Source organism: Acomys russatus, chromosome 5 (assembly GCF_903995435.1).
Source record: "Acomys russatus chromosome 5, mAcoRus1.1, whole genome shotgun sequence".
NCBI lineage: Eukaryota > Metazoa > Chordata > Mammalia > Rodentia > Muridae > Acomys > Acomys russatus.
This window is the reverse complement of record NC_067141.1, coordinates 74,025,692-74,052,837: the sequence shown is the minus strand read 5'-3', so window position 1 is coordinate 74,052,837 and position 27,146 is coordinate 74,025,692. Positions and strand designations below refer to the sequence as shown.

The 27,146-nt window shown below is 46.2% G+C and overlaps 1 protein-coding gene across 2 annotated transcripts in view; it reads right to left on the bottom strand.

Moving 5' to 3' along the window:
- The window catches only part of Acsl5 (acyl-CoA synthetase long chain family member 5), a 43,185-nt gene extending 16,160 nt beyond the window's left edge, over window positions 1-27,025 (bottom strand). Inside the window, exons 1-5 of one of the 2 annotated variants that reach the window (XM_051146791.1) lie at window positions 26,933-27,025; window positions 9,066-9,250; window positions 5,173-5,281; window positions 225-289; window positions 14-115 (exon numbers count right to left, since the gene is read on the bottom strand). In XM_051146791.1, coding sequence (XP_051002748.1) covers window positions 14-115; window positions 225-289; window positions 5,173-5,281; window positions 9,066-9,221 — 432 coding nt within the window. In that variant the 5' untranslated portion in view covers window positions 9,222-9,250; window positions 26,933-27,025. Of the gene's footprint in view, window positions 1-13; window positions 116-224; window positions 290-5,172; window positions 5,282-9,065; window positions 9,251-24,868; window positions 25,604-26,932 lie in introns of those variants that run through there. The other variant, XM_051146790.1, reaches the window with a different exon arrangement.
- Window positions 27,026-27,146: the final 121 nt, after the last annotated feature.

Here is a 27,146-nt window from a genome sequence, read left to right as displayed (position 1 = left end):
TTCAACATGGTACCTCTGGCCTATTTTGAGCAAAGATGCCAACGAATTGGTCCTGTGATGGTTTATATCCTTTATGCAAAAGACAGGAGCCCAGGTACTCTGCTCGATCAGACACCTAGGAGAGAAAATAAGGGGTCAGAGAGAAGAGGTCAGGATCAAGAAGAGACCAAAGCAGCTCGCGACGCATGAGCAGGAGCAGTTCCTGAAGCCGAAGCTTGACTTGCCTGTTTGTAGGATATCCATTTGTAGGCCTGGTTTGGCTTTCTGTATCCCAAGCAAGGTCCATTGTCTACAACATATGACATTGAAAGAAAGCAAATCAATCCTAACTGCAAATCATTTGGACCAGAGAAGAGAAAAAAGCAACTAGAAGAGGCCAAGACACAAAGGCTAAATCTAGCAAGAATCTGGGTTTCTCTGGTATCCAGGAAATTCAAGGACAAACATTTAGGAAGTAGTAAAAGACAGGGTAGTTCAGTGCTGGCTCCATGATAAATGGGCATTTGGGCCACCAATATGGACTAGTCCATGTAATATGAATAAACAGCCTGAACTGAATGCAAGAGAGAAAAAAAATTGAGCATCTCTATAATAAAAGTATAATATAAAAATCAAAATATGAATCATCATGATTCTTATTATAAATACTATTTCCTTCCAATGCTCTTATACACAGTTTTGTACAGATCTTCTCATCCACGTATTTGGAATAAACAGAGAAATTTGGTTCTGTGCTTCCACTCCCAATTTGGTTTAACATTTCCACGCTATTTTTTTCCTCTGTAGATATTTCAACATCTACCAGATGAAGGACTGTATGGTAGTTGACTATTTCATTGTGGATCTATATAATGGTTTCAAGTGCCTGAGTCCCTCTGAATAATTTGTATGTTTAACTTAGTGTATTTGCTTAGTTCCTTAGTATAAAATAAAAATGTCAACTTGACACAAGCTGGAGTCATCTGAGAAGAGGGAGCCTCAGCTGAGAAACAGCCTCCTTCAGACTGGCCGGTGGGCAAGTCTGTGGGCATTTCCTTGATTAGTGAGTGGTATGGGAGGGCCCAGCCCATGGATGGTGCTATTGCTGAGCAGGTGGGCCTGGGCTGTATTAAAACTCAAGCAGGTAAGCAGAATTCCCCGTGGTCCTTACTTCTGCTTGCTGTTCCTGCCCTGACTTCCATTTGTGACTAAGGAAAGAGAAGCCAAGCCATTTCTTTCCTTCCCCAGTTACGTCTGGCTCTGGCTTTTATCACAGCATTAGAAAGCAAACTGGGTCAGAAGGGGCTGGGACTTTGGCACCCAGCTCTGTGCTACTTGGCTGGACTGTTGTAAACATTTACTTTTGTTCAACCAATTGGATTTTAACACACTCTTGTAGGTTGATTTAAAATTGATTTCTGGCCTTGTAGATTTAAAAAGTTATTACTTTCATCTGTTTAAACACATTATGTTTATTTTTTATCTATTCTCATGACTCAGCTGTTCACATACTTTACTTGTTTATATGAGCATGTCTTCTAAGATGTAAAGTCCTACATAGACTATAAAAAAACAAATACAGAGCCGGGTGTGGTGGTGCACGCCTTTAATCCCAGCACTTGGGAGGCAGAGGCTGGTAGATCGCTGTGAGTTCGAGGACAGCCTGGTCTATAAAGTGAGTCCAGGACAGCCAAGGCTACACAGAGAAACCCTGTAGGAAAGAATAAGCCTTGTCACAGGTGGGAGCAATCTTGGCGGGCTTTACCCTTGGGGCACCCCATGAATACCTTGTGACAGACTGAGTGGAGCCATCCTGGGTCTGGAATTCAGGAAGCAGACCTGAGAACCCCACCTGGACTATTGTCTTTCTAATGGACCCTCACCGGGAGAAGGAGGCTGTCCTTCTCACGTGACTCAGGCAGTTGGGGAAGAGAGAATAACAAAGTCAGCTGGGCGAGAGAGTGTGAGAGCAGCGGACCAGCTGGGCCAGCACTCGGGCCAGAGAGACACCTAAGGACCCGTCCCATGGAACGGCTACCGGAAGGTTCACTCTTTTGTTCCTTTAACCTTTTTCCTTCTTGTATAAGCTAGTTGGGTTGTATAATAAAGTTTAATTGCTAAGAAACAGAGTCAACAAAACCCTGTCTCAGAAAAAAACCAAAAAAAAAAAAAAAAAAAAAAAAAAAAAAGCAAACAAAACAAAAACCCACATACTTGCCTGCAGTATTTCCCAGTTTATGTCTTACATTGGACAGTGAGAGAATTCAACCTATAAACATCTAAACCACTTAGTCTGCCTTAAAATCGAACAAGTCTGGGGAATTATGGGATTGTGGCTCAGTGGTGGAACATGGACCTGGCATGCAACAGGCCCTGGATTCAAGCCTCAGCACCACCATAAAAAATGGACACAAACAAATGAATGAAGAGTCTAGGAGGTCGGCCAAATTGCTGAGAGGAAGTCAGGTTTGCCAAAGGAACCATCACTGAGGACTCAAGGGCAAATACATGAAGTGATGGAAGGGGGAAAGGAAGGAAAGCAGGAAAGACATAGCTCTTCCTCTTAGGGAGATCTGAGAAATGGGTGAGGAGACTGTCCAAGGGAAACACTGTCACTTTCTTCCTGCTGAGACAGCTGAGGAGAAGGTCAAGAAGTGAAATCTCAGGACAAAATATTTCCTGGAGTGTGGCAAGACCTGACCTGCCCATTGACCGTGGTCACTAATCCCCAAAGGCTTTGTCTCTGGGCCCAGCAGTGAGAGCCTTTGTCCTGATCTTAGTCACTAATGAACTAATGACAGCTACTGTTGATTGAACGCATATACCATAGCAGGCACAAGCCTGATCTCCATAACTACTGCCATTCCCACTGGGCTAAGAGTTATAAAGAACTGGGCCAAACTGAAGTTTTCCTGGTAAGAGTGGGGGGAGCCCACGGGGGTGGAGGAGACTCTTCCACACCTTCTCACTACTTCCTGCTTAATAAGAGTGCCAGAAGAGGCCCCTGGACAAGGAGCAAGTCCAATAATTACTCCAAAGGGAAAACAGCACACATCTCATTAAACGCCATGCCCCATCAGCTTTTGCCCTCAAACTAACTCCTGACCTCCTTGTTTAACTTACGCTGCTCAGCCTTGGAGGGGCTCTAAGTGTGACGACCTTCCAGGAGTGTGGGTGACAACAACACCGTGGCCAGGTGGACACCCACAGCTAAGCAGAGTTTACACTGCATACAAAAATCCCCCGAACTACTCTATAATACAAGAATTATTGAGTCTCCTTTCCTGGATTTCTGATTCAATGAAAGAAATGTTGAACCAAAGAGTACACATTTTAACCAAATTCCCAGGTGAGTCTGGGAGTTAAAGGGACTGGTTGACTGTTCCTTCCCACATAGCATCAGAACTGTCATTTTCTTCTATGGCAGGTCATAAGCGTGCAGGCACAATAAGCTGTATTACCCTTACCACTTGAATTCTAATTTAAATTTGTCAAAAGATCCTAAACAAAATGCCCTCTCAGTCCCATAGAACATGTGGAATGTTTTGGTTTTAGAACAAACATCACATAGTCTAGTTACTTAATAGAACTTTCTAGTGGCAGAAAATCATAAAGGAAATTCAGCTTTAGCATCTACTGTCTGAATTCCCCAGAGAAGCGAAGCCTTCAATGTCTGATTTGCTCTTCATTACCTGCATGGAATCTGCTAATTTAGACCCAGAAGTGCTAGGCACAGGCTCCTGTGGAGACATCGTGTAGAAAGTTCCCTTCCAAGAAACCTTTCATACGTACTTACATGGGTTTACATCTCTACAAAGTCTAGGAGCCACAGTTGAGAGAAAACATGACACACGCTTCATGAGACTGACTTGACGCACTTAGCATGCTATTCTCAGTTGTATTCATTTTCCCACAGACAGCACAGCTTCATGCTTTTCTAAAGCTGAAAAAATGTATTGTTTGATAAACTGTGTTTGCACCATGTATTGTGCATCGAATTTTCATTTTAGAAGGCACAGAGTGAGTCTGTTCTAAGTTTAAAATCAAAATTAATCGGTATGTCTTTGTGTAAACACTGGGCCATATGTGCTTGCTTATAGTCTTGCATTATAGCTGATACAAATCTACACTGAACAAAGCAGAAAAATAAGAAATAAGCAAATAAGGTTAGCAAGCTTTCTTAGCTAGGGTTTCTGTTGCTGTGATGAAACACCGTGACCAGCTGCAGCTTGGAAACGACAGGATTTCTTTTACTTCTAGGTATCAGTCCATCACAGAGGGAAGTCAGGGCAGGAACTCACACAGGGCAGGAACCTGGAGGCAAGAGCTGATGCAGAGGCCCAGGAGGGGGAACGCTTACTGGACTGTTCATGACTTTCTCAACCTGCTTTCTTGGTGGCACCCGAGACCACCGGCCCAGGGGTGGCACCACCCATCGTGAGTGGGGTCCTCCACTATCCCTCTCCTCGGGCTTGCCTGCGGCCCAATCTTGTGAAGGCACTGTCTCAAACGAGGCTCCCTCCTCTCAGATAACTCCAGCTGTATCAAGTTGATGTAAAATTAGCTAGTACAATATAATGTTGCAAGTCTGTTTAACTTTTGTTTTATTGACCTTCTGTTTTTATCATTATACACAATAAATTTGAATTGGCATATACACACATAAACATGTATACATATGTATATATGTATACTATATATATTTCCATAAATACTGTAGAGCTTAGCATGCAGAATGTCTTTTGTACTCAAATCTCCAGCAGCAGGAAATGCTCATTTTAGTAACTTATGTTTCATAACATAATATATAAGAATTCACCTGTGAGCATACTTTTGTGGTCTGCCCATACAAATTATTTCTCTCTGGGAAGCTAATGAGACAACGTGTAGCAAGCTCATCAAAACACCTGCCTGCACAGCACTGATTCATGCCTAAGCAAGGAATCTGCTTCTTCTGTTGAGAGCAGTTTAGAAAGCAGAGTGCATTGAAACCCGATGTAGAAGACCTGAATTCTGTACTCTTCCCAGCAGCCCTCATACTGACTTTCTGCTTTATGCCTCTACTGCATCCATTGGTTCTTTGTGGGCTCCAGCCTTCCTACTGCTGGAGGGTTAGAAGACTGACCAGGAGGACAAGGGTTAACCAAAGCCAGCTGGGGCTTCTTATAGACAAGGCCAGGTGGCCAGGCTCACCAGATGCAGCAAGTCCTCGCTGGAACACTTCATACACTGTCTTGGCATCTGGGAAGTAATAAAGGACCAGGTCGTTGCTGTTCTGGAAAGCACCCCTCCGGGCTCCTCCCTAAGATGCAAGACAAAGTTTAGGTGAAGTGTGAGTTTCTCTCCTCTCTCGCCAATCCTTTGTGTACTGAGAGATCATAACTGCTGACTTCTGAAGTCACAGGGACAGTATCTTTCTCAGTTAACTTTTGAAATTAAATTTGTTCGTTGAAATCTTCATACATGTATATAATTTGATCTGATCACACTCCCCCCGCACCCCCCCCCCCCCCCCCGCCTCAGCTTCTCTGGCCCTGACCACTCCTGCCTCTGGACCTCCATCAAATCTCCCTCCCACTTTCATGCTGTTTTGTTTTGAGTAGCTCAGAATCTATGTAAACTAATGACACGAAGGCTCCGTGCTACACTTAAGGGGAAAGCTTGTATTGTAGATGAGAGAGAGAACAGCCAGAGACACCTGGAAGAGTCCAGAGCAGCAGATCAGAGCAGGAGCAGGGATGGAGGGATGCAGAGACAGGGGGTGGGGGGGGGGGAGAAAGCCTGTCAAAAATAGCAGGGTTTTAAGGAGAATGAGTAGGGAGCAAGGAAGCCGGGAGCTGGAGGGGGTTTAGAGTAACGGCCCTAGCACGCACTTTGAGATGTGTAATAGGTACTTGTGATAGTGAGGGAGAGAGACTGCAGGCCAGCATGGACTTCGGTGTTGCTAATAGGTATTTACAAGTAGCCATGTGTCCCTTCTGCCAGTGATCGGGGCAAGTGGCTCCTTTGGTGGAGGGAATGTTGGCTTCACAAGTTTCTCAGGAATGCTGGCTCTAGGCTCCTGTAGTCCAGGACTACATAGTGGCGTTTGAGGAAATGGGAGTTTCCTTTGAAACTGACAGAATCCACATCGGCATGAGTAAAGAAGGAGCCAGTGGCTTCTGGATAACTTGCCAGTGGCTATGTCACTGGACACAGTAACTCCCTATACCCACGGCAGCTCCAGACTATTGACAGTTCCCCGAGAGGAGGCAGAGCCCAGCCCCACGAGCCCCTCTTTCTTCTATGCTCAGACAAATTTTAAAATTAATGGTTTTTATTTTTTATTGCCTGTGTGTGTACATGTGCTGGAATGTGTGTCATAGCACACGTGTGGAGTTTAGAAGGCAAGTTAGAGATGGGTCTCACCTTCTGCTATGTGGGGGCCCTGTTAGGTCTCAAACCTGGGACAGATGGCTGAGGTGCCTGTTTAACATACGAAAGCAGACCTGGCAGCCAGGCTCTCCCAGCATTCCTCAGTCCCTACCTGTTTGTTACAGTGCTAGGCTGGCACACCCCACGCCCTAACTTAAAATTCTTCAGCCCTGCCCTTCCCCCAGCTGCTCTTCCATTTTGGTTACCTGGCCCTTTTCCTCTACCCCGTGGCCTCTTGGTCTGGCTCTTCCCTCTCCCCTTCCTCCTCTCCTCACATGGCTCGGGGTCATGCTAACTCTGGACTCCCCCAGATGTCCCAGCTTCTGGCTCTGCTCCCCCTTTTATCCACAATAAGCATTTTCCTTCACAAAGCCTAGGAGCAGTTACGTCCTCCCTTCTTTTTTTTTTTTTTTTTTTTCCCCTTTATCTGGTGCTGAACCCAGGAATTGGCACATAGGAGCTTTCTTCTAAGGGACTTGGTCACTTGACTCTCCTAAAGTATGTACGGGTCATTTGTTTCTGCTAGCTCCTGCCGTCCTTCAGATTTGACCCCACATTCTAGAGCCCGCCCCTCTCAACTGCTTCTCCCCTCCACATGCCTGGCCTTGACTATGCCATACCGTGTCTTGACCAGCTCCTATGTCTTGTCCAGCTCCTAGAGCCTTCTGTACCCCCCCCCCGCCTTGCCCCCTCCAACCCTCCCACACCTCCCCCCAACTCCCCGCACCTCCTGGACACTCAGCCCTGGCCGCTTTACCAGCTCCCTTTCGCTGCTCTCTCACCTCTTTCTAGCTTTCTCTGGTCTCCCCCTAGGAGCTGCAGTGCTGCAGCTTCTGCTCTCTGCTAGCTCCTTCCTTTTTGTCTCTCTTCTTTGTTCTTTACTTTTCTTTAAACCATTCAGGCCCCAGGGCATTGAGCTCTGGGAGGAAACACATTTACCCAGGGAGCTGTCTCCGTAGCCAGCCAATGTCTTAAACCTCGAAGTTGTGGTATGGTCATAATTATATTTTACATGCGTACCTATACTTGTGAGTGCAAGTGCATGTATGCTTTTGTAAGTGTCTGTGGGTGAGTCTGTGTGTGTACACATGAGTATGTGAAGAGAGAAGTGCAAGTCATGGGCACAGAGAGCTTGAGATACTTGAATTTCACCGAGGAGATTTTTTAACTTAAAATAATTGACTGTGTCAGAATAACATGTAGGTGTGCATGCCATGGCACATTATGGGGGGCAAAGGACAACTCTGTGGGGTTGGCTCTCTCCTTTCATCTTTCCATAGCTTCTGGGGATTGAACTCAGGTCTCCAGCCTGCAGAGCAAGCATCTTTATCCACTGAGCATTTCACTAGCAAAAGTAGGTGTCTTCTCACCTGTGAGTTATATAGAATTGGTTGACAGATAACTGAGTCTGGCCTGCATGGCTTTGGGGGTTTGTTGTTGTTGTTGTTGTTGTTGGCTTTTCTTTTCTTTTTTTTTTCTTTTTTTCTTTTCATCTAACCCTGAAAGTCGTTTAATCCTTTTCAAGACAGGGTTTCTCTCTTTAGCCTTGGCTGTCCTAGACTCGCTTTGTAGACCAGGCTGGCCTTGAATCACAGAGATCTGCCTGCCTCTCCCTCCCCGAATGCTGGGATCACAGGTGTGTGCCACCACGCCTGGCTTAGTCTGCCAGTTTTTGTGAATAAAGTTTTACTGAACACAGTGCTGATCATTTATTTACATATTGCTAGTTTTTTCACTATGCAACAGCATTAAGTGGTTGTAACAGAGACCATGGCCCATAAAACTTACACAATTTACTGCCTGCTCCTTGAATCGGTTTCCTTGTTTTAGGGGAATCGAAAGTTGATGAAGAGGAAAGCATAGGAAGCAGAGAAGAAGGAACCTAGATGACTGAGGATGGCTTCCCCGGGACTAGAAAGATGATGCACCATTGAAGGGTATGTGGAAAGTGGAGTGGTCAACACAGAAGTGTCCAATCAGTTGAGAGGAAGTCTGAAGGAGGGTGGATTATAAATGGAGCAGGTGAAGGAAGGTTGTAAAAAAAAGCAGAAGGGGTCAACTGGTCATAGACAAGGATGCTCTTTTCTCTGAAGAGGAGACAGAATGGAAATAGATGGTGCCCGCCTCTGTCAAAAGCTGAAGGAAGGAAGGGTAGGGAAGACATCCTTGGGACTTCATCTCAGAGGTCAGGAGGAGGCTGCACATCTTGCTGAAAGCTGGTGTAATCAGCCTGCTTCAGCTTCTACCAGTGTTCACGAATATTAACTGAAACTTATGACTTAAGAAAGCAACTTCTGTGCCATTCTCAGGCACTGAAGCTGCCGTGAAGTGTCTCTCTAAATGGGTAGACAGTAAATATTTAGGCTTCACAGCTACTCTTTATAAACAATTCATCTATTTAAAGATTAGAAATCCATCTTTAGCACAACACTTAGTCTACCTCTGCACAGAAAAGGTAGTAGTCTGCAACCCTGATCTACAGCACTGTCATCTAAGGATCTAGTACTGGGCTTATTTTGTTTCAAAGGAAATTTGCTAGAAAAGGACATTTACATCCATAGATTGAAGGTTCACTCCGCCCCATTCTTTCCCTTCATATGTTGCCCCACAGGTTTTGAATTGCAGTTTGTGTTCAGTCGAGGCTGACAAAGCGAAGGCGGTAGGAACATTACCTCAATCCCCACAGACTGGTTATCCAAATCAATGAGTGGTGAGACTGGCTGAGGTCTGTTGATCAGCCACAGGAAGATGGCCGTCCCAAATGTCAGGAGGCAGATCAGGGCCGGGGTCGGAAGTGGGGAGAACAAGAAGTTAAAAATAAAAAGCATCTTTGTGAATGCCAACAGGAAATTCAGACCTTAAAAAAAAGAGAAAATAAAGAAAAAGTTAGAGGATGTGGGTGTATTTTTATTTTTTATTCAATAGTTCTGTTTATAGAGGTATACACTCCCTCTCTCTCTCTCTCTCTCTCTCTCTCTCTCTCTCTCTCTCTCTCTCTCTCTCTCTCTCTCTCTCTCTCTCTCTCTCTCCAAACAGAACTAAGCCTCTCTAGAATTTCTTCTACTGTTTACCTTAGCAATGTCGAAAATAATGGAAGTGTTCTGCACCCCGGCCACTTGACCATCCTCACACAAGGCAGAAGGGATCAAAGAAGACAAGTTAATCATTTCCCACTTGTGCGAACTGACTGCTTTTTTGTTTGTGGCCCACAGAGTCTACAAGGCTGCGTGGGCACCTAGTGCATGCTAGTATGGGAGAGAGCCCCAGACAGCTTCCTCTGCTCGGGCAGAGTCTAGCTCTTCCGCCTGCACTTTCCTAGCAGAAACTAAACAGAAGGGACCTCTGCAGAGGTGACGTCACAGGTTTCACAAATCATTGTGTATGCAAGACATTTCCTGCTGGCCAGATAGGCTCGCCTGAGAGGGTAACTAAGGCCACAGTAGTATAAGCTCCTGTGTCCAGTATTCCACACTCCCATCTCAGAAGCACTGGGGAACCATTTCCGCTGAGACCAATATTGGAGGTACAGAGCAAGGCTGTCAAGATTGTACTCAAGACACGATGAACAAATAAGGATTGGGGCCAGGAAAAGCTCTGAGAGGGGAGAGCACTCCAAGCTTCCTCTCATGTCGTTTCCATAGCACTCCCAGCTACATTCTGCTCCCAGTGGCTCTACAGGAAGAAGTAACTTGGGGGAAGGCCCTACAAGTATGCGCCTAAGTGAGCTGTCCCCTTGTAACTTTCAGACGTGGTTAGGCCAATAGCAGCAACAGTGAGTGCTGACTATGGCCAGGACTAAGCCACGGTGGCTACCAATGCAATGGAGTACTATTTCACGCAAGACAACGAGCAAGCTTCTGGGGGTGCAGTGACTTTCACAAGTCTGCTCACTGGGTTCCATTGCTACTCTAGGAACATACACCTTATGTTTCCTCATTGTTTCTAGCTCAGGGCTCAAGAGCCGACTATCTGGGGCCTTACAGATCACAGCAAATGAAGTTCCAGATCTGCATTCTTCAAGCTTGACCACAACACAGGACAGAGCAGCATCTCAGAGGCCAGGCCAATCCATCCTACCAAAATCAGAGGGGTAAAACAAGACACCCCCCCCCCAAAGTTTTATCAGATCAGGACCATAGCCACACTTAGAGTTTTGTGAGGCAGCTGCCATTGGCTGGCATCTGAAACCTCCTTCAGTGAAGCCAACTCTTCATTCTAGTCCAAGAAAAGACATAAGGCATAGAGGAGGGGGCTTGTGGGGGCAAAAACAAATGCAAGACAGACCTGCAGGTCCCTGGTCTGACAGTGGGGTGGTTTCTTTCCATTTTGTGGAAGAACACTAACCTCCAGAGGCTGAGACAACAGTCCCCAAACTCCATGTTTTACACTGAATCCGGGGGAAAAAAATAAAATAAAAGAGAAACAGGAGCCTTGCGTTTCCTGAGCTGGGTTGTGAAACAACAGAGAACAATCCGTGATTCCCTGGCAGGGTGCTGGCAGCTGGGCTTGGGGATCCAGCTATGCCTGGGATTGTACAGCTGTGCGGAACTACAGGAGCCGAAGTATGTATGAGTAGCCAGGTAGATCACAATTTTTAGGAGAGCCATTCCAACCCAGGGTGAAGGGGGGACAGCCCCAGGAAAGGTGTGACTTTGGCAGCAAACAGCAGAGCCAGTTAGAAATCTACTTAGTGCTTGCCCCACGTGCCCCTCAGTCCTCTCCTGAGCTGGGGGCACTGCTGTTAGCCAATCTGGGTTCTATCACTTGGGCTTTTTCCCTCTGCCCCAAGCTCACGTGCAATGAACAGATCCTTACCCAACCTCCTTCAACTGTGGGAACAAATTTGAGGCACCAATAATGTTGTCATCTCCTCAGGATGGCAAGCCGGCATAAGTGAGAGATTTACAAAGACTGTCTTCAAAGCGGAGTCTACAGGTGAAGCTTCTGGTCTGTGGTGGGGGGGTGAGGTGGGGTAGGGGTGTGAAGGGGGAAGGAGGGCCAGTGGCCTGGTAGGTGACCTGCTGGGGGAAAGGAGACTGGGAACCCTTGACTAGTCTGAAGAGGGACAAATGCTGTCAATCACAGCTAATTGTTACCACATAGTCACATGGGCCCAGGCTCACTAGGCTGCCAAATGTTTCCTCCTGAGATAACCCAGAAGACTAGATATCATAAAACCTCAGTTTTAAGGGGAGAGGGGGCTTTAACAGAAATCAGTAAGAACACATCTTGTATTTTAATTTGAGCCATGGTCTGCCTGGGCTTGCCTAGTTCTTTTGGACATAGTTTGGTCACATTGCCTACAAAGAGAATGCTGTCTGTAGCCTTCCCAGGTCTCACAGGACTGTGCATTGCTTGCAGCCACCCTGCTTGCCCTATGGAATGCTGCTTTCTCCTCTCACGTCATGTACCACTCCCCCCCCCCCCCCCGCTAATTCTGGTCACCCTCTGCAGCAGGCCCTACCCCCTGTTACCCACCAGTCCTTCTAATCTAATCTCTCACAGGAACAGGGGTTTTTATTTTGTTCCCTGCCTTGCCTCTGGTGTCTACACCATGCCAAACTTCCAGTAAGCTCTAAACGAAATGACTAACCACTCTTCCAGTTTAGAATAATCTGTTCTAAAGAGTTTCAGCTGACCCATGTTCTCAAATCTTAGACCACAAAAAAGCCACTGTGACCAGGTACCACCATGACACACACCTGTAGTAATCCAAACAGTTAGTAAACCAAGACAAGAGGGTTACAAGTTCAAGACTAGCCTGGGCTATAGAGTGAGACACTATTTTTTTATTTTATTTTATTTTATTTTTTTTGATGCACTGGAGAAATAGCTGAGTTCGTGAAGTACTTGCTACAAAACCATGACAACCTGCGTTAACTCCAAGACCCTACATTTAAAAAGAATCTAGGGGTGGCTGTGCATGCTTGCAGCCCTAGTGCCAAGGAGGCAGAAGGCAGAAACTGGTGGCTCCCCCAGGGTTTGCAAGCAAGGCAGCCCAGCCCACCTGATGAGTTTCAGGCCAGTAAGAGACTGCGTCTCAGAAATAAATGGATGATAGATAGATAGATAGATAGATAGATAATGGATGGATAGATAGATAGATAATGGATGGATAGATGGATAGATAGATAGATAGATAGATAGATAGATAGATAGATAGATAGAACAGACCAACAAAAAGGGGGCAAGGAGGAGATTCTCCTATGAGACACACACACCCATGTTCTCAGTATTTCTTTCATCTGAATCTTTCCCTTAAAATCTGCACTCCAACTTTTCTTTCTAATGGAAAAAAGTAAAACAAACAAGAGACAAGGTATATGGTCCTTGAGTAATGACACCTGAGGTTGTCGTCTGTCTTCCCCATGTACAAAACACACACACACACACACACACACACACACACACACTCCATCCAACCTTGAGAATAATCCTCTCACATCAATATTTTGGTAAAGTAGTAAATTAGGGATGGAAGATGGTGGAAGGGATGTGTTTATACTGCACATCAAAGCCATTTGTGCTGAGCCTCTTCTTCGAGGCTCAGCTGAACTGGAGGTAAGTTCTCTCAAATCGGTAGAAAGTCCAGCAACAATCACCACATTACTTGGAGTCTTAGGAGCTATAGAGGCTAAGGTAGGTTATCTTTGTTTTCTATGCCTGGACAACTAATTATTTTTCACTCAACAGTGATATACAAATTTGCAACTATAAACTTAAAAAAAAAAATCCTGCCTTCTAGAAAGTGGCCAGGTTCATTTAGAGTTAATTGGTTTCTCTGCTCTCTTGTTGCATGTATGGACTTATCCAATGATGAGTGAAAGCTCATTAACATGGAGATGAGGGTCCCCTAAGTTCTCATACTCACTTAGTTACCACATTATTCCACACTGGGGTGTGCTTATTTTGTCTCCCAGAGGCCATGCCACATGTCTGTGACTGCCCATGTTGCCCATGGGTCATTAGGATGATGAGTAGGAAAGTTCTGACCTGGGATCCCCATTTCTCATTCAGCCTCTGTTGTCCTTTCCCCTCAGTCCTGACCGTCTTCCACCTAGGAAGACCTCTCCTCAGATCTCACCAGAGTCTCTCTTTCCAGACAAAGCGCTGGCCAAAGGTCAAAAGGGTGCTGCAAGCCAATGGCATCATCAATATACCTAAAAAGGTGGTATGGCCCAGTCATGGATGTGCAGTGAGGGTGAACTAGGTGTGCTCTGTTTCCAGGCAGGTGAGAACTATTGTCTGAAGGAAAAAGTTCCATGTGCCTGTGATCTCAGTCCTGGGGAAGCAGAGATAGGACGGCTCTGAGATTTCACTGAGCATGGTTTAGCTGAGTCAGTGAGAGACCCTGTCTCAAAAAACTGAGTAAGTAAAGTGGGAAGTGATAGAAGACTCTTGATATTGGCCTCTGCACGCACCCAGCACCCATGCATTCCAGCATGTATGAATACATGAACATGTACTTGCACATATAACACACAAAGTGTGGCATCCTTTCTCAGTAAAAACAAGACAAAACCTGATGGTGTATGGTCAGGAAGAATATGTGAGCCCAGGAGTTAGAGACCTTATTTCGAACAAAACAAAACAAAAGTTGAAAGGAGACCCAACACACACAAGGCTTGTAAGGAAGTAGAGGTGATTCATACTTTTTACTTTTGTAATTGCTGACACAGCCCAATAAGGTGGCCAAAATAAACCCAGAACACAAGGAAGTCAAAACTTTCCATATCTCAAACAAATAACTAATTCAAAATCCATGGGAAAGATACCACTAACAGGAGGGAATGTAAGTGTTTAGGGCTGGTGTGATGGCGCAAAGGACAATGGCTTATTTATTACCAGGCTGACACCAGAGTAACTCCTGAAGCCCACATGGTGGAAGGAGAACACTGACTCCCAAAAGCTATCGCCTGACCTCTACAGTGCACTGTGGCATGTGAGTGCACACACTAACAGTAAATGTAATAAATTAATAAAGGAAACAGCTTTAGATCCAAGTCACATAAGACACTGAAACTGGAACAACATGCCTGAAATAGTTGAGATCTGTCCCCTTAAACCTATACATCTGCCACAGCTCTGATACCAATATGGTTTGCCTATTCATGTGACATCTGTCTGTAAAAACACACAAAGGGCCAAAACAGTGGGATAGGGTGAACAATCACATCTGAATAGTCACTAAAGAGCTATGAAAGTTTCCTAGTGGCCACTGAGTACATATTTATTTCCCAAAATAATCACAAACATGCCCAGTAGGCATTGTAAACATATAGTGAATAGCATTTAAGGTCAAAAATAGATGTTCTTTACTTATAATAAATAAACTGGGATAATGGGCTAGCCACTCAGAGAGAAAATGTAGAAAGCTGATTACTGACTTCAATAAAGTAAGTTGAAGATGGATCAAGGTCTCCAACTATAACACAATGAGAAACGTAAGTATCTGGGAGACAGCGTTATAGACACACAGTTTAAAGTGGTGTTGGAGAAGTCTCATGAAGGACATGTAAACTAAAATTAGAAATGGAAACAATAATAAGTTCGATTACATAAAACTTTAAAAAACTTTGTTGGGAGGTAACATAGGAACTGTCTCAATCACTGAACACCACGGAGAGCCAGTTCCACGCACCAGACACCCAGAAGCCAGATAGAGACAAAAGAAGCAAAGGCGAGGGCTTCACTAGTGCATGTGTGGCAACAGAGTCACCGACTGCAGTTAGCTTTTTGAAAATACAAACTTAAAAGTGCCTGCCTGTCTCCCTCCCATTAAACCAGCAGAAAACAGAGAGCACGCAGGCAATGTTAACTGTGGAATATAAATTTGGTGCACCCTCCTTCGAAGGGGAATTGACCTCTGCTGCAATTCAAATGTATTCCCTTTGCCCCAGTGACTCTACCATCAACGCATCTGGGAGAAAACAATGAGCTGCCAGAGCGCTGGAAACACTGCATGAGGTGCAGCCCCAGGATCCTGTCCAACTCAGCCCTTGAGCTGGGTTCCTGCTGTGCTGTCCTCACTCACAAGGGGCGGGTAGCTTACCCTCGGGGCGGCTTCTGCTCTATGAAATGGCAGTGATGTCTCCCTAATTAGGCTGTTGCCCAATCCTAGACAGATGTATGTGTACAGTGCTAGAGCTATGCCCACCCAGTCTTAGCTGTTAGATCCAACATCATTAAAGCTGAAGGGTTGCTTCAAATACAAAAGCCCACAAAGGTTTCTGTGTTTAGCGTGGTAACCACACAGTAGCATCTCTACACAGTGGGAGTCTTTGTAGGCAAACAGATTTCATGTTGATATGAAAGCAACTCCAGGATCTATTGCTAAATAGAAAGTGCATGTGGACACTGTAATGGCCTGTGTAGGCGGTGGTGTTTCTGAAGGGAATACTCGTCATAGGCGATTAGAAGCAGATTTCCCCCCAGAAAGTCTTAGATATCGAATTGTTTAGTCAAAGGCTTTTTAAGGACCAGGCAACAAATCAGGTAATCCTTACGAATACTGAAGGTACAGCTGTGAAACCCTGTCCTCATGGGATTGTTATTTGGGGGTCGGGGTGAGACAGGGTATCAGGGGCCATGCAAGAGCAACAGCAAAACAGCTATAGAACTCATGGAAAGCAGCCCACCACTTAGCAAACCCACGATGGGTGTCTCGAAGAGGCGTAACCAGTGAGGGTGCGCGTCCTGAGGACTTCAAGCTGTTAATGGGGCACAGCTCTGCTTGCTGCCCTTGTGGTCACCACACCCCTCATATATGAGTTGTATGAGAACTTGGGGAATGGGGGGTTTCCAGCCCCTCACCGGGCAGCATCAATGGGGCTCACAATAGCAATGCTTGATCTCTTTCAGGCACTGCTGCTGGAGTAGACTAATGACTCAACCAGCACACTTGAAAAGATCCTGCAACTGGAGATTGCTAGCAATGACCCTTAGAAAGAATTTGGAAAAAAATATATTTATCAAGCTTAGGTAAAGATGCTTTTGCTAGTGGCACTGATATAGAAAATCTTAGGGAAAAAAAAATGATGTTAAGAAAAGTATGCTTTTACTCGGTGCATGCCTGTAATCCAACCCAGCACTCAGGGAGGTAGAGGCAGGCAGATTGATGTGCATTCAAGGCCAGCCTGGTCTACAAAGCAAGTTCAGAACAGCAAAGGTACACAGAGAAACCCTGTCTCAAAAAACAAAACAAAAAGAAGAAGAAGAAGAAGAAGAAGAAGAAGAAGAAGAAGAAGAAGAAAAAGAAGAAAGTAAACTCTTAATAGTAAAGCTTGGGACTTTTTGAGGTTGGGAAGCAAAAACAATAGCCCAGAATGCCACTGGCTGATGGCGACTCTTTCAAGCTCAGCCAGTGTCCGAGATGATGATTGATTTCCTTATACCTATTTTTTGCCCTCAGCTTCCTGGTATGATTTAATAAAAGTTATTAATGAATATATAAGCACCTTGATGATTTAAAGAATAGCTGATTTTTTAAATAAAGAAGTTTAGACTTGTGATTGTTTTAAGATTTTTATAAAATTACTTTTTAAAATACTTAACTCTCTCTTTGTAGTCACAAATTGTGGCCTGCCAGTAAAGAAAAGCTGGCTGAGGCTGAGAAGTTACCTTGCTTCCTCACACTTTGTTAATATATAACAAGTTGCTTAGTTACAAATGTACATGGGTTCTTGGAAATAACTTTTTTCCATGTTTGTTTCTTACCCATAATACGTAAAACATTTGATCATGTGAGGGTATTGGGGAATATGTATTTTTTATGTGTACTCATTGTATTCATTTACTTAAAGAAAAATAGGATGTGACCACATTGTGATTTTATTTTTTTATTGCTTGGAAGATTTTGCTGGAGTATATAAACTCTGAGAAAAAGAATAAAATTGTTGGAACTTACTCTTCAGAGTTTGTTCTATCAACCAAATGTGTATATGTATATATGTGTACACATGTGTTTATAGGTATATGTTTATATGTACCTATGTACAATAGCAGGTTGGAGTGGAATCTTTTTCCATCCACAAAGATGTGTGTATGTGTATGCATTTGTGTGTAAGGTTGAGTTGGAACTTGCTCTTCAGAGTGGGCTCCATCCATCCAATGCGTGTGTGTGTGTGTGTGTGTGTGTGTGTGTGTGTGTGTGTGTATTCCTTTCTTCTTCATCTTTCCTTTCTTTTTTAGATATTTTGCCACTACCAGTGGTAGCGTGCTACTACCATGCTAGAGCCAACAGACCTAGCCCCCGCTTACCATAATAGGTGTAAGCCCACGCCAGACAGCTATCAGCACTAGCCAACGCCAGTGATTTACTCTTGGCCCCTCAGTTGCCACTATCAGTGGAAGCCACTGCTGGTAACAAAAAGTCCTGGCATAGAAAGTTGCCCTCAGAGAACACCTGTTAGGTGATCAGCCAGCCGTCTCAACCTGCACCCTGGCTCAGTTTCCCTTGTGGTGTTGAAGCTGGTCTTCGACAACAGGGTCCTATCATGTAGCCCAGGCTGGACTTGAACTCACAGTTGTGCGTCAGCGTCTTGAGAGCTAGGATTACAAGCATGGTCACTGTGCTGAGTGACATGCCGCCCACTGAAGAGCATGACCACAAGCCTGAGCCCTGTGTGGATCACTCTAGCATGTGGGGTACTGCCAAGGCAACGGCAAAAGCAAAAAGGACTGTGCTCTACAGGAAGGGGTGGGTCTTGATTAGGGAGGCTGGGGTAGTTCTTGCTGAGAAGGCAATGCTTGCTGGTATTTATTGCTTAATCTGAAATGAGTATTTTATCTACAAATAATATGTACAACTATTATCCTGCCTCTGACTCAGGAGCTGATGTAGAAGGCAATGGATGTGAACATACCTGGGAACACCACTGCCTCCCTGCCTTGTTTCCACCAGCGCCGATGTCCCCTCACCAAAGCGGCATTCCACAGGAGCCTTTTCCAGAGCTCGCTGTGTGTAAAGCATACCTTAGCTGCTGAGCAGGTCAGCCTGAACTTCAGCTCTGGGGGTGGGAACTTTTTCATTCATCTCCCCAGCAGATAAGAATCCAGAACAAAGGTGGAGTCTGAGTCACATTGCCACAGGAGCTATGAATATGGAACTTCAACATTTACTCCGAGGAGCTGAGAAGAGTGGCTGGTGTGAGATCCTGGCCTATGAGCCAGGAGATGACTTCTCAGCTGCATAGCAGCACCCAGGAGTTCAGGCCACCACCTCACATCAGTACACACACACACACACACACACACACACACACACACACACACACACACACACACACACACACCCCGTCAAGCAGTCAGGAAAATGGCATCGTGCACTCTTCACAAAGATTTGTGAGCAGAGCAGGACAGAGCTATCTATTCTAACAAGGAGTCCTATTAAAAGTCCCAGGAGGTGAATAGGAAGAGCTTTCCAAAGCACAGATCAACCTCAATTGTTGAAACGATTAAAGGGGGAGGGGAGGTGGGGAGAGCAAGAACAAGAACCAAGAACAACCTCCAAACCATCCTTTCCCTTTTTAGCCCAACTGCTAGGGTGTGTCTCATGGCTTGAAAATATAAGACAGCTGCCACAGACCAGCATACTGTAAATAAATCACAAGAGCGCCTGAAAGATCCAGGGCTTCACTACTCCGGAAAAGTGATGGGTCCAGAACTCAGGGAGAGTTGTGATGACAACTTCTGGTTTGGTTCTCAGCAAGAACCAAAACTCAGTGACTATTTCTGTGGTGTGCTATGAGAACTCTGTGTGGCAGTTGTCCTAGCCTGCAGATTCCAGTACACCCAGCACAGACCCCCAAGGTTAAGTGGAAGCCCACTGAGACTGTCTCTCCCTTTCTTTTTCTCCCCACTCGCACATGCTCAGAGAAGAGCAGCCAGGGGCAGGAGTCTGTTGAAGAACACTCAGAGCAGAGTCCCGTCTCACAAGGAGCACAGTGTGTGTCTGGACTGGAGTCTGCTGAACCTTTCTTCAGAGTAGCACATCTGGGATGTCACACCATGGAGGGCGGAAGCTGCTCAAAGCGAATGAGGCCAAGGCAGAGTCCCAGTGGTCATGCATGCCCCTGGACATTCAAACCCACTATGTCCACGCAGCTAGAACATTAGCACAGAGAAAATACACTTGGAATTCTTCAGCTAGTAGGAGAGAAAACCAGTTTCCCAGGGAGCTAATGTGCTCTGTTGGGACGTGTCCAAATGTTGGCTGTTTTGGGTAGATAAAAGTTTGTGTGGTAAGAAGTATGTTTATTTACCCTGTGGCACCTTTATTTCTATGCTCACCTATGAAAAGGTGAGTGGAACTGGGACACAGCTAGTTGGTAGTGTACTGAGCCAGCACGCATAAAGCCCTGGGTTTGTTGGCAACACCAAGTAAAACAGAAGTGGCAGCACATCCCTGTCACATCAGCATCCTGGTGTGCAGGTGGAGGAGGAAGTGGAGGCAGGGGGATCTGAAAATCAAAAGACAGCTTCTGCTAACAGCGAGCTTGGGGCCAATCTGAGATACATGATGGCATATCTCAAGAAACAAACAAACAAACAAATAAATAAAAACAAAAACAAAAGACCCTATCAAAACAGAAAATAACAAGAGGAAGATGAAAAAGAAAGGAAGAGCAAAACAGAAGAAAAGAAAAAAAAATGGAAAAAAGGCAAAAAACTGTGGACCCATGTGCCAAATAGCATGTCTTGTGTTGATTGACACTAGAATGTACGACATCAGCCCTCTGCATCATTACAGGTCTCTCCAACATGAAAAACAAAACACCACAGATGGTTCCAGGTGTGGAATGAGCGTGTGAGGATAAAGAAGAGCAGGCCCTGTCAGTAGAAGTAGACTAGTCAGCCCTTTGGGTCCCGCCAGCCTCACAGACGTGTGACCCTGATAGCATGGCCTTACTGCTAACAGTCTCCTTTCCAGGCACAATCAAAGAAGCTGATCCAACTAGGAACCCATGGGTAGGGAGGCACTCCCACACACTCTGCTTCCAACCAGGTTGCTCCTGTCAAACCCATCAAAGCATCTTTCTCAAGCCTTATCTGGGCCTTCTCAGCCTCATCTCGGGCCAGATGAATCTAAGCAGGAGGGAAGAGAAAGGCCCAGGCATGGCCAGAGGTAAGAACAGGAAAACTGCAGCATGTAGAAGAAAGAAATTCTATTTATTTTTAATAATACTGATTATACATGACAATGGCTTCTTTGTGACATTTTCACGCATGTGTCTGATGTAGTTTTGCTCACATTCACTCTCAGTTACACTCTCTCCTCCACTTCCTCCCACTCCCACTGGCCTCTGGAAAAAAGCATTTCTAATGGAGGTGGATGAAGAGAATGAAGAAAAAGGCTCTGGGAAGAATCAGCGAGAACGTGTCTGGTGCTCAGTGCAACCACTGTGCCACTGGACAGACACAGTCACTGGGAGTATGGTGGTGCCAGGCCTTGGTCAGTGGAACCAAGGAGTACTTACGATGCAAATCCCAACAGCCTATTAACTTGGTCCCTGAGGACATTTGTGGAACCACACGCAGGGAAGTGACAGGAAGTGACAAATCCTACCGGCATTCAGGTTGATGTAGGTAACCTTGATCTACTTTCATGATTCAAACAAATCACAGTCCAGTGGCCCCACCCTACAGAAAAACTTGCCAAGGAGACACCCCACAAAGGGCACTTGCTGACCAAGTGAAGCAAAGTTGGTACCACAAGTCCTGTAGATTTGATAAGAAGGTCTGTAAAAAGATAGAGTGGACAAAGTGCTAGGTCCTCATCACTGCTCGATAAAGAGCGGATGACGCAAGAGGTTGTGAAAGAGGCCTTCCTGCCTGGGTTCTCAGCAGAATCAACCCTCACACTACCTGGCTAGACCAATGGTCAAGCATCATTAGGTCTGAAGTGCAAGCAAGTGAGCTTTACTGCCAGGACTCTCCTGCCCAGAGCCAAACCTCCAAGGTCATTGCTTTTCTTGATTTCAGAACAGCAGGTCTATCATTTACCGGATGGGTGGCCCCAGGGACAGTTACTCAACGTCACAGTGAATCTGCTCCTTTCAACAGTGCACAGCAAAAATGCTGTCATACCCGGTGCACTATCGGCCACTTGGCAAGACCTGGGGCCATGGCTCAGTCAGTTTAGTCTTTGCTGCACAAGCCTGAGGACCTTAGTGAGAGATTCTCAGAATTCAGGTCTGAAAGAACAAAATCCAGGTGTGGTGGAACATGCTTACAATCCCATGGCTGGGAAGGCATGGCCAGTAGATTCTGGAGCTAGCTTAGTGTCCTTGCTGAATTCCAGGATGATGAGAACCTCTATCTCAAAAAGAAGTGGGAGGGAACCGAGGAGGAACTCCAGAGACTGTTTTCTGGCACACAGGTACACGTGGACACACGCCTACACACCAACACAAAGAGTGTCTGTTGCCTCTCTTCCACATACCTCCATTATTATACCTTTGTTGTTGTTGTTGTTGTTTTGAGACAGGGTTTCTCTGTGTAGCCTTGGCAGTCCTGAAACTCACTTTGAAGACCAGGCCGGCCTCGAACTCACAGATCCGCCTGCCTCTGCCTCCTGAGTGCTGGGATTAAAGGCGTGCGCCACCACTGCTTGCCTCGATTTTTATATCCTTACCCCTATCAGATGATCAAAAGATATGATCGTCCTCATCCTGGTTCCTCTTACCAACAAATATCTTAACAAGCCCTTGTTTCTATTTGAACCCAGCAGTTGTAGTTGGAGGAGACACGGAGTTATCTCTGAGCCAGCCTCACTCCCTTCCTCCACATCCTGCCGCAAGCCACTCACAAGCCCACCGATGTAGAACAGAATGAATGAACCAGGCAGACCAAAAGATCTGTAATGGTAGCACATGGGTTGGCTGACCTTCCATAGCCTATGAACTCAGTTATTTGTCCACATACCAGGAATGCAGAACCCAGGAAAAAGCCAGCCCTGTGCCAGAGGGAAGGGCTACTGAGAGACCAGATCTAACATCTTGAGGGACCCAGATGTACTACTGAGCACAGAATGTGGTATGAGCTGTGAAGGCTGAGCTCACTGCTGGGACCACACCACACTTGCAGAGTGCTGGCAGACTCAAAAGTCACCTCTGGCTGCACCCAGCTAAGGGTCACTGCCTCTGCTAGGCACAAGTATGAGACATAGTGGGCAGGCGATAGACTCTTGATTTTTAAAATGCTGCCAATCCGAGGCTGGGAGCTCCTCTGCCTAGAGGAAGGAAGAAGACACCTCCTCCTCCTCTTCTTTTTCTCTTTTTAAGGTGAATTCACTTCTTAAAAATTAAGCAGTCTAAAGGGGACCCTCTAACGCATTCTAGATGACATGCCACTGACTCGTCTATTTAACTCCAAACTTTGGTCTGGACATCTATTTAAATAAACTCATCTACTTATCTATTCTGTTTAATTCACCATACCAAAAGGAACCAAAAGTCGCTGCCCCTCCCCCACCCCTCCCAGCCCCTGACAACCAGTCTACATTCTGTCTATGTGGACTTGAGATGGATTTGCAGAAGAGTAAACATCTTCCAGTTTCTTATTCTTTGGCCTATGCATGAAGGCAGACCCACCAGACGCTGACATACAGATCACCCTTGCAATGAAATGAGCCCAAGTTCAGATTCCACACCCAGCCATCCGTGTTGTGTTAAGCGTCCTAAGCCCCACTTCTCTCGTCTACCAAGAATCTACTCCATAGAGCTTTATGACAATCAAAATAAAAGGCCCCATAAGACTCTAAGCATGGCAACACCAGTGATGGCAGCATTGCACAATATTATTCATGGTCCCAGAAAACTCTCAAATACAATTACATATAAGCTCAACACCTGGTAGCCAGAGTGTCACACGCACAAACTTGTTTTTACAAGGTAAATTTTTAGGCTACCCAAAGATGAGGCTCATTCCTGTAAGTGAATGAAGAACAGGTTTTAAAGATAAAATGGTAAATATTTTATTTTTGAAAGCATAAAACTGCCTACAGTTTCAATACAATTGACAGCCTGCCTGCTCTGTGACCTTGGGGAGGCAGCGCCCCCTCTCTGATACTATTTTCTTAACCACAACATAGAGAAGCCATGCACCTCAAGAGATCGTCTTGACCAAAATATATCTATGTGTCAGTACTGGACTCAGTTCTCTGTCCTTCTGTAGTGTCCATCCTCCTTGAACCTGCCTCCTCACCATGACATAGCACCGAGGCACACTGATAGCGTGGTAGGTGTCTCTGCCCTAAGAACTATCACATAGCTGGGCATGGTAGCACACACCTATAATCCCAGCACTTGGATGGCTGAGGCGGGCAGATCAGCAGCCTCATCTATATAAGGAATAGAGTAAAAGTCTATTAAAAAACAAAACAAAACAACAACAACAACAACAACAACAAAAAAAAAAAAAAAAAAAAAAAAAAAAAGCAAAATGATACTATAGCCTTAAGCCAGGTTGCTAGGCTGAAACTTTGGTCTGGAAAGTATTTTTTTAAAAATTAAATTGAATATGCTTCTCTGGGTTTTATGTGCTGCAACTTTTTTCTAGTGTCCCCATCACCAATATCCCAGTATAGACCAGCTACTTCACCTGCCTATGTTACCAGCTTTCCTCACACTCCCTGCATCCACAGCTACAGCTTTATTTAGGCTTTTGTGCCTTTCCTTGGTAGAGGCGGGCACATGGGTGAAGCTCACAAGGTGAATTTTTAAATTACCTGAAATAGCTGCCATGTGGATGTAAAAGGGCAGGACCAGAATTTATTGCTTCTATCTCCAGTTTTTAAACCAGACCAATGCCTTATTTTATTTTAGATACTGCCTCTTACAGGGCACCAGCCACCTACAAGTACACTGGAAATTTACATGAAAAAATCCTGTCATTCAGACTAGACTGTCAAAGGAGGGCGGGGTGATACCACATGAGGTATTAAAACCCAGCCATGGATTCTCGTCTCTGCTCACACCGTCAAAGCTACTCTAGAGAATCTCAGATCCATCCTGTGCTTATAGCCCTGAAAAGAGATCCAGCTTCATTCAGAAGCCGTTCAGTCTCGCCATCTCCTTAGCCTCCTTCCTCAGCGCCTACCATCAGAGGGAGTCACAGTCCAGTGAAAATGAAGGTTAAACCCCCAGCCCATCCCAGGGAGCTACGCTGCCACGTGCTCAGGCCGGCAAAGAGGTCTCTGCTTATAATCAACCTCCTGAAAAGAGAAAGTCCCCTCCCCGCGTCCTCTTCCTCCTCCCCCCTCCCCCCTCCCGCCCCACACAGGCAAGCACAGGCAGGCGGCCCTGAGAGCCCCCTACTCCGGGGCAGAGAGAGCATGGCGCACACACGTGGGACACAGTGAGCTGTTAATTCCAAGCAGCTTCCTGAAATGGGCAGGGAGGAGGGGTTCAGGATGCTTCTGTCACGCGCGCGAGGAGCCCCATCCTAGGATCACACCCCACTAGGGATCCCTTACCCTGTGAGGGGCCGAAATGCCTTGGAGCTTCCGAGTGGGGCTTCCTGGCTCCGGCTTCTTGCTGGCAGGAGAGCCCCTATCCTTCCTCCCTCACCCTGGGCTTCTCCAGAGGCAGGGTGGTTTCAGAGCGTCCATGCAGGCAGGCAGGCAGGCAGCCGGGCTAGTGTCCACACTTCTGCCCTGCCCAGAGCTAAGCCCTAAGGCAGGCCATAGCCCGGCTTTCTGTCATGCTGGTGCTGGGGACTTCACTTCCTGGTTGGTTTTTTTTTTTTTTTTTCCTCTTTCACAACTGAAAGTGGAAGCGCTCTTGACTAGGAGCAGCCAGCCAGCCGAAGCTACCCTGGCTGGTTTTCAAAGCCTTTAACCCCAACCCCTAAGGGCTGAAACAAAAGCCGCCTTGCAACAACACAGTCCACCTGCTCCCCGCTGGTCCCACTAGCTCTCCTTCAAATCGAAAATCCAAATGAAAAGGAGTTGAAGTGCCCCTGGGTTCACTGCCAGAGAAACGGAGGTGACGTTGGTCCCCGCTGCGTTTGCAGGACAGGAAAGCCCAGCCAGAGGGACCTCCGCCCTTGGGTCAGTCTCAACGCGACTGACGACGGTCCTCTGCTCCATGGAGCCCCTCTCCTCAGTCTCCAGAGCTGCCTGGCTCAGAAACCAAGGCGGATCTTAGGGAGACAACAGAATAGACAAACAAGCAGGGAACCACTTGGGCAGCGAGCCATTAAATTGACGTGGCTCATTTTCCTCTGACACACCAGCTCGGGCTCTCACCGCGCTAATTTTAAGGTTGCAGTGTGTTCTGTGACCCCTCTCGCACCTCTCATACTTTGATCACCCTTTGAGGTTCTGTTCCCTTAGGGGCACGAGGAGACCTCATTCTCAGCTTTGGAAGAGGGATTACAGGTTCTGCCCCCCCCCCCGCCTCCCCTCGCCTGTGCCCCCCCCCCCCCGTCCCTCTTGCCACTCCCCGCAGGCAGCGACCACACAGGTGGGCAGAGCTAAAGCAGCACTTTCCTAGACTGGACCCTTCCAAGATGGATCAGCAGGAAGTGCAGGAGAGTGCTAGCTAGCTGTTTTAGGGTTCCATCTCTCTGCAGAGAGCACCCCTACCCCGAGCTTCTGCCAGATGGAAGGGCCAGGGAAAGCTTCCATAGCTTAGAGAACTGCAAGTCTGACCCTCTGGAAGGATAGGAGGAGGCACCTCTGGCTTTTGGCTTCAAAGCTTAGCTTCTCCAGCAAATTTTTCCCCCAGAGGAGAACATTAGAAGGCAGAACCGATGCCAACCCTGAGTTCTAGTATCCCTGGCTTCTCCCTGTCTTACCCCATTGCAGGGTCAGAGGACACAGGCTAGTATTACTGATGTGTTCGTTGCTACTGATCTCCTCTAGAGTTGAATGTCATTTCAGCAAGGTCTGGGTCAGTCTAAGATCTCGCTAGGCTGTCTTTCTAACCAGTTCCCTGTACATGGTAGTGACAAGCTAAAGATTTCCAACATGGGAGGATTCTGACATCGCCCAAGGTTTCTGTACTGTGGAGCAGACCATAAGACAGACTGACCAGTAGCTACACCATGTTCTAGCTCTAAGGACAGACCATTCTACTTAACAACCCAGAAATTATCGAAAGAGATGCCCCCAGTGCCAATGCCTGTCGTGTCCTTAGGATGCTTTCCAGACCCTAATAGCTTCTTGGCTGAGAAGTCCTTTCTCTCCTCCCTTCCAATAGGAGTCTCTGCCACCAATGGTTATTAAGTGGCCCCTTTAACTAAGGATTTCTGAATGAAACGTGAAAGAAACCTACATCCTGGCTCAGTCTTTAACCTTCAAAAGGCTTAAAAATGAGAGTGATACTCGCTCCTTTTTCTTTTTTTCTCCTGAGACTGAAGTGGATAAAATGTTTCCCTTTCCAATCAATTCATTGCTTTGCCTCCCACACAAGTCACGGAAATTACCCCTCGTGTTGTGAAAGAGCCTTAAGCGGATTGGGATGAATTTGCACCCCACTTTCTTCCCCACACCTCCCCAGCCCCACTAGCTCACAGACCAGAGAAGGCAGCTCACCTGTGAGAAGTCACAGTTGCTGGGTGGAGGACTGGCCCCTCTTGCAGCTGCCTGCTGCTTCAGCACCACATTCAAACCGCCTCTGCCTTTCCACGCTGCTGCTGCTGCTGCTGCTGCTACTGCTGCTGCTGCGGGACTAGGCACACCTGAAGCCACTGGATCCCGTCCTGAGAGTGTCCTGCCAGCTCCCCGGGAACCTTTGGACCTGTTGCAA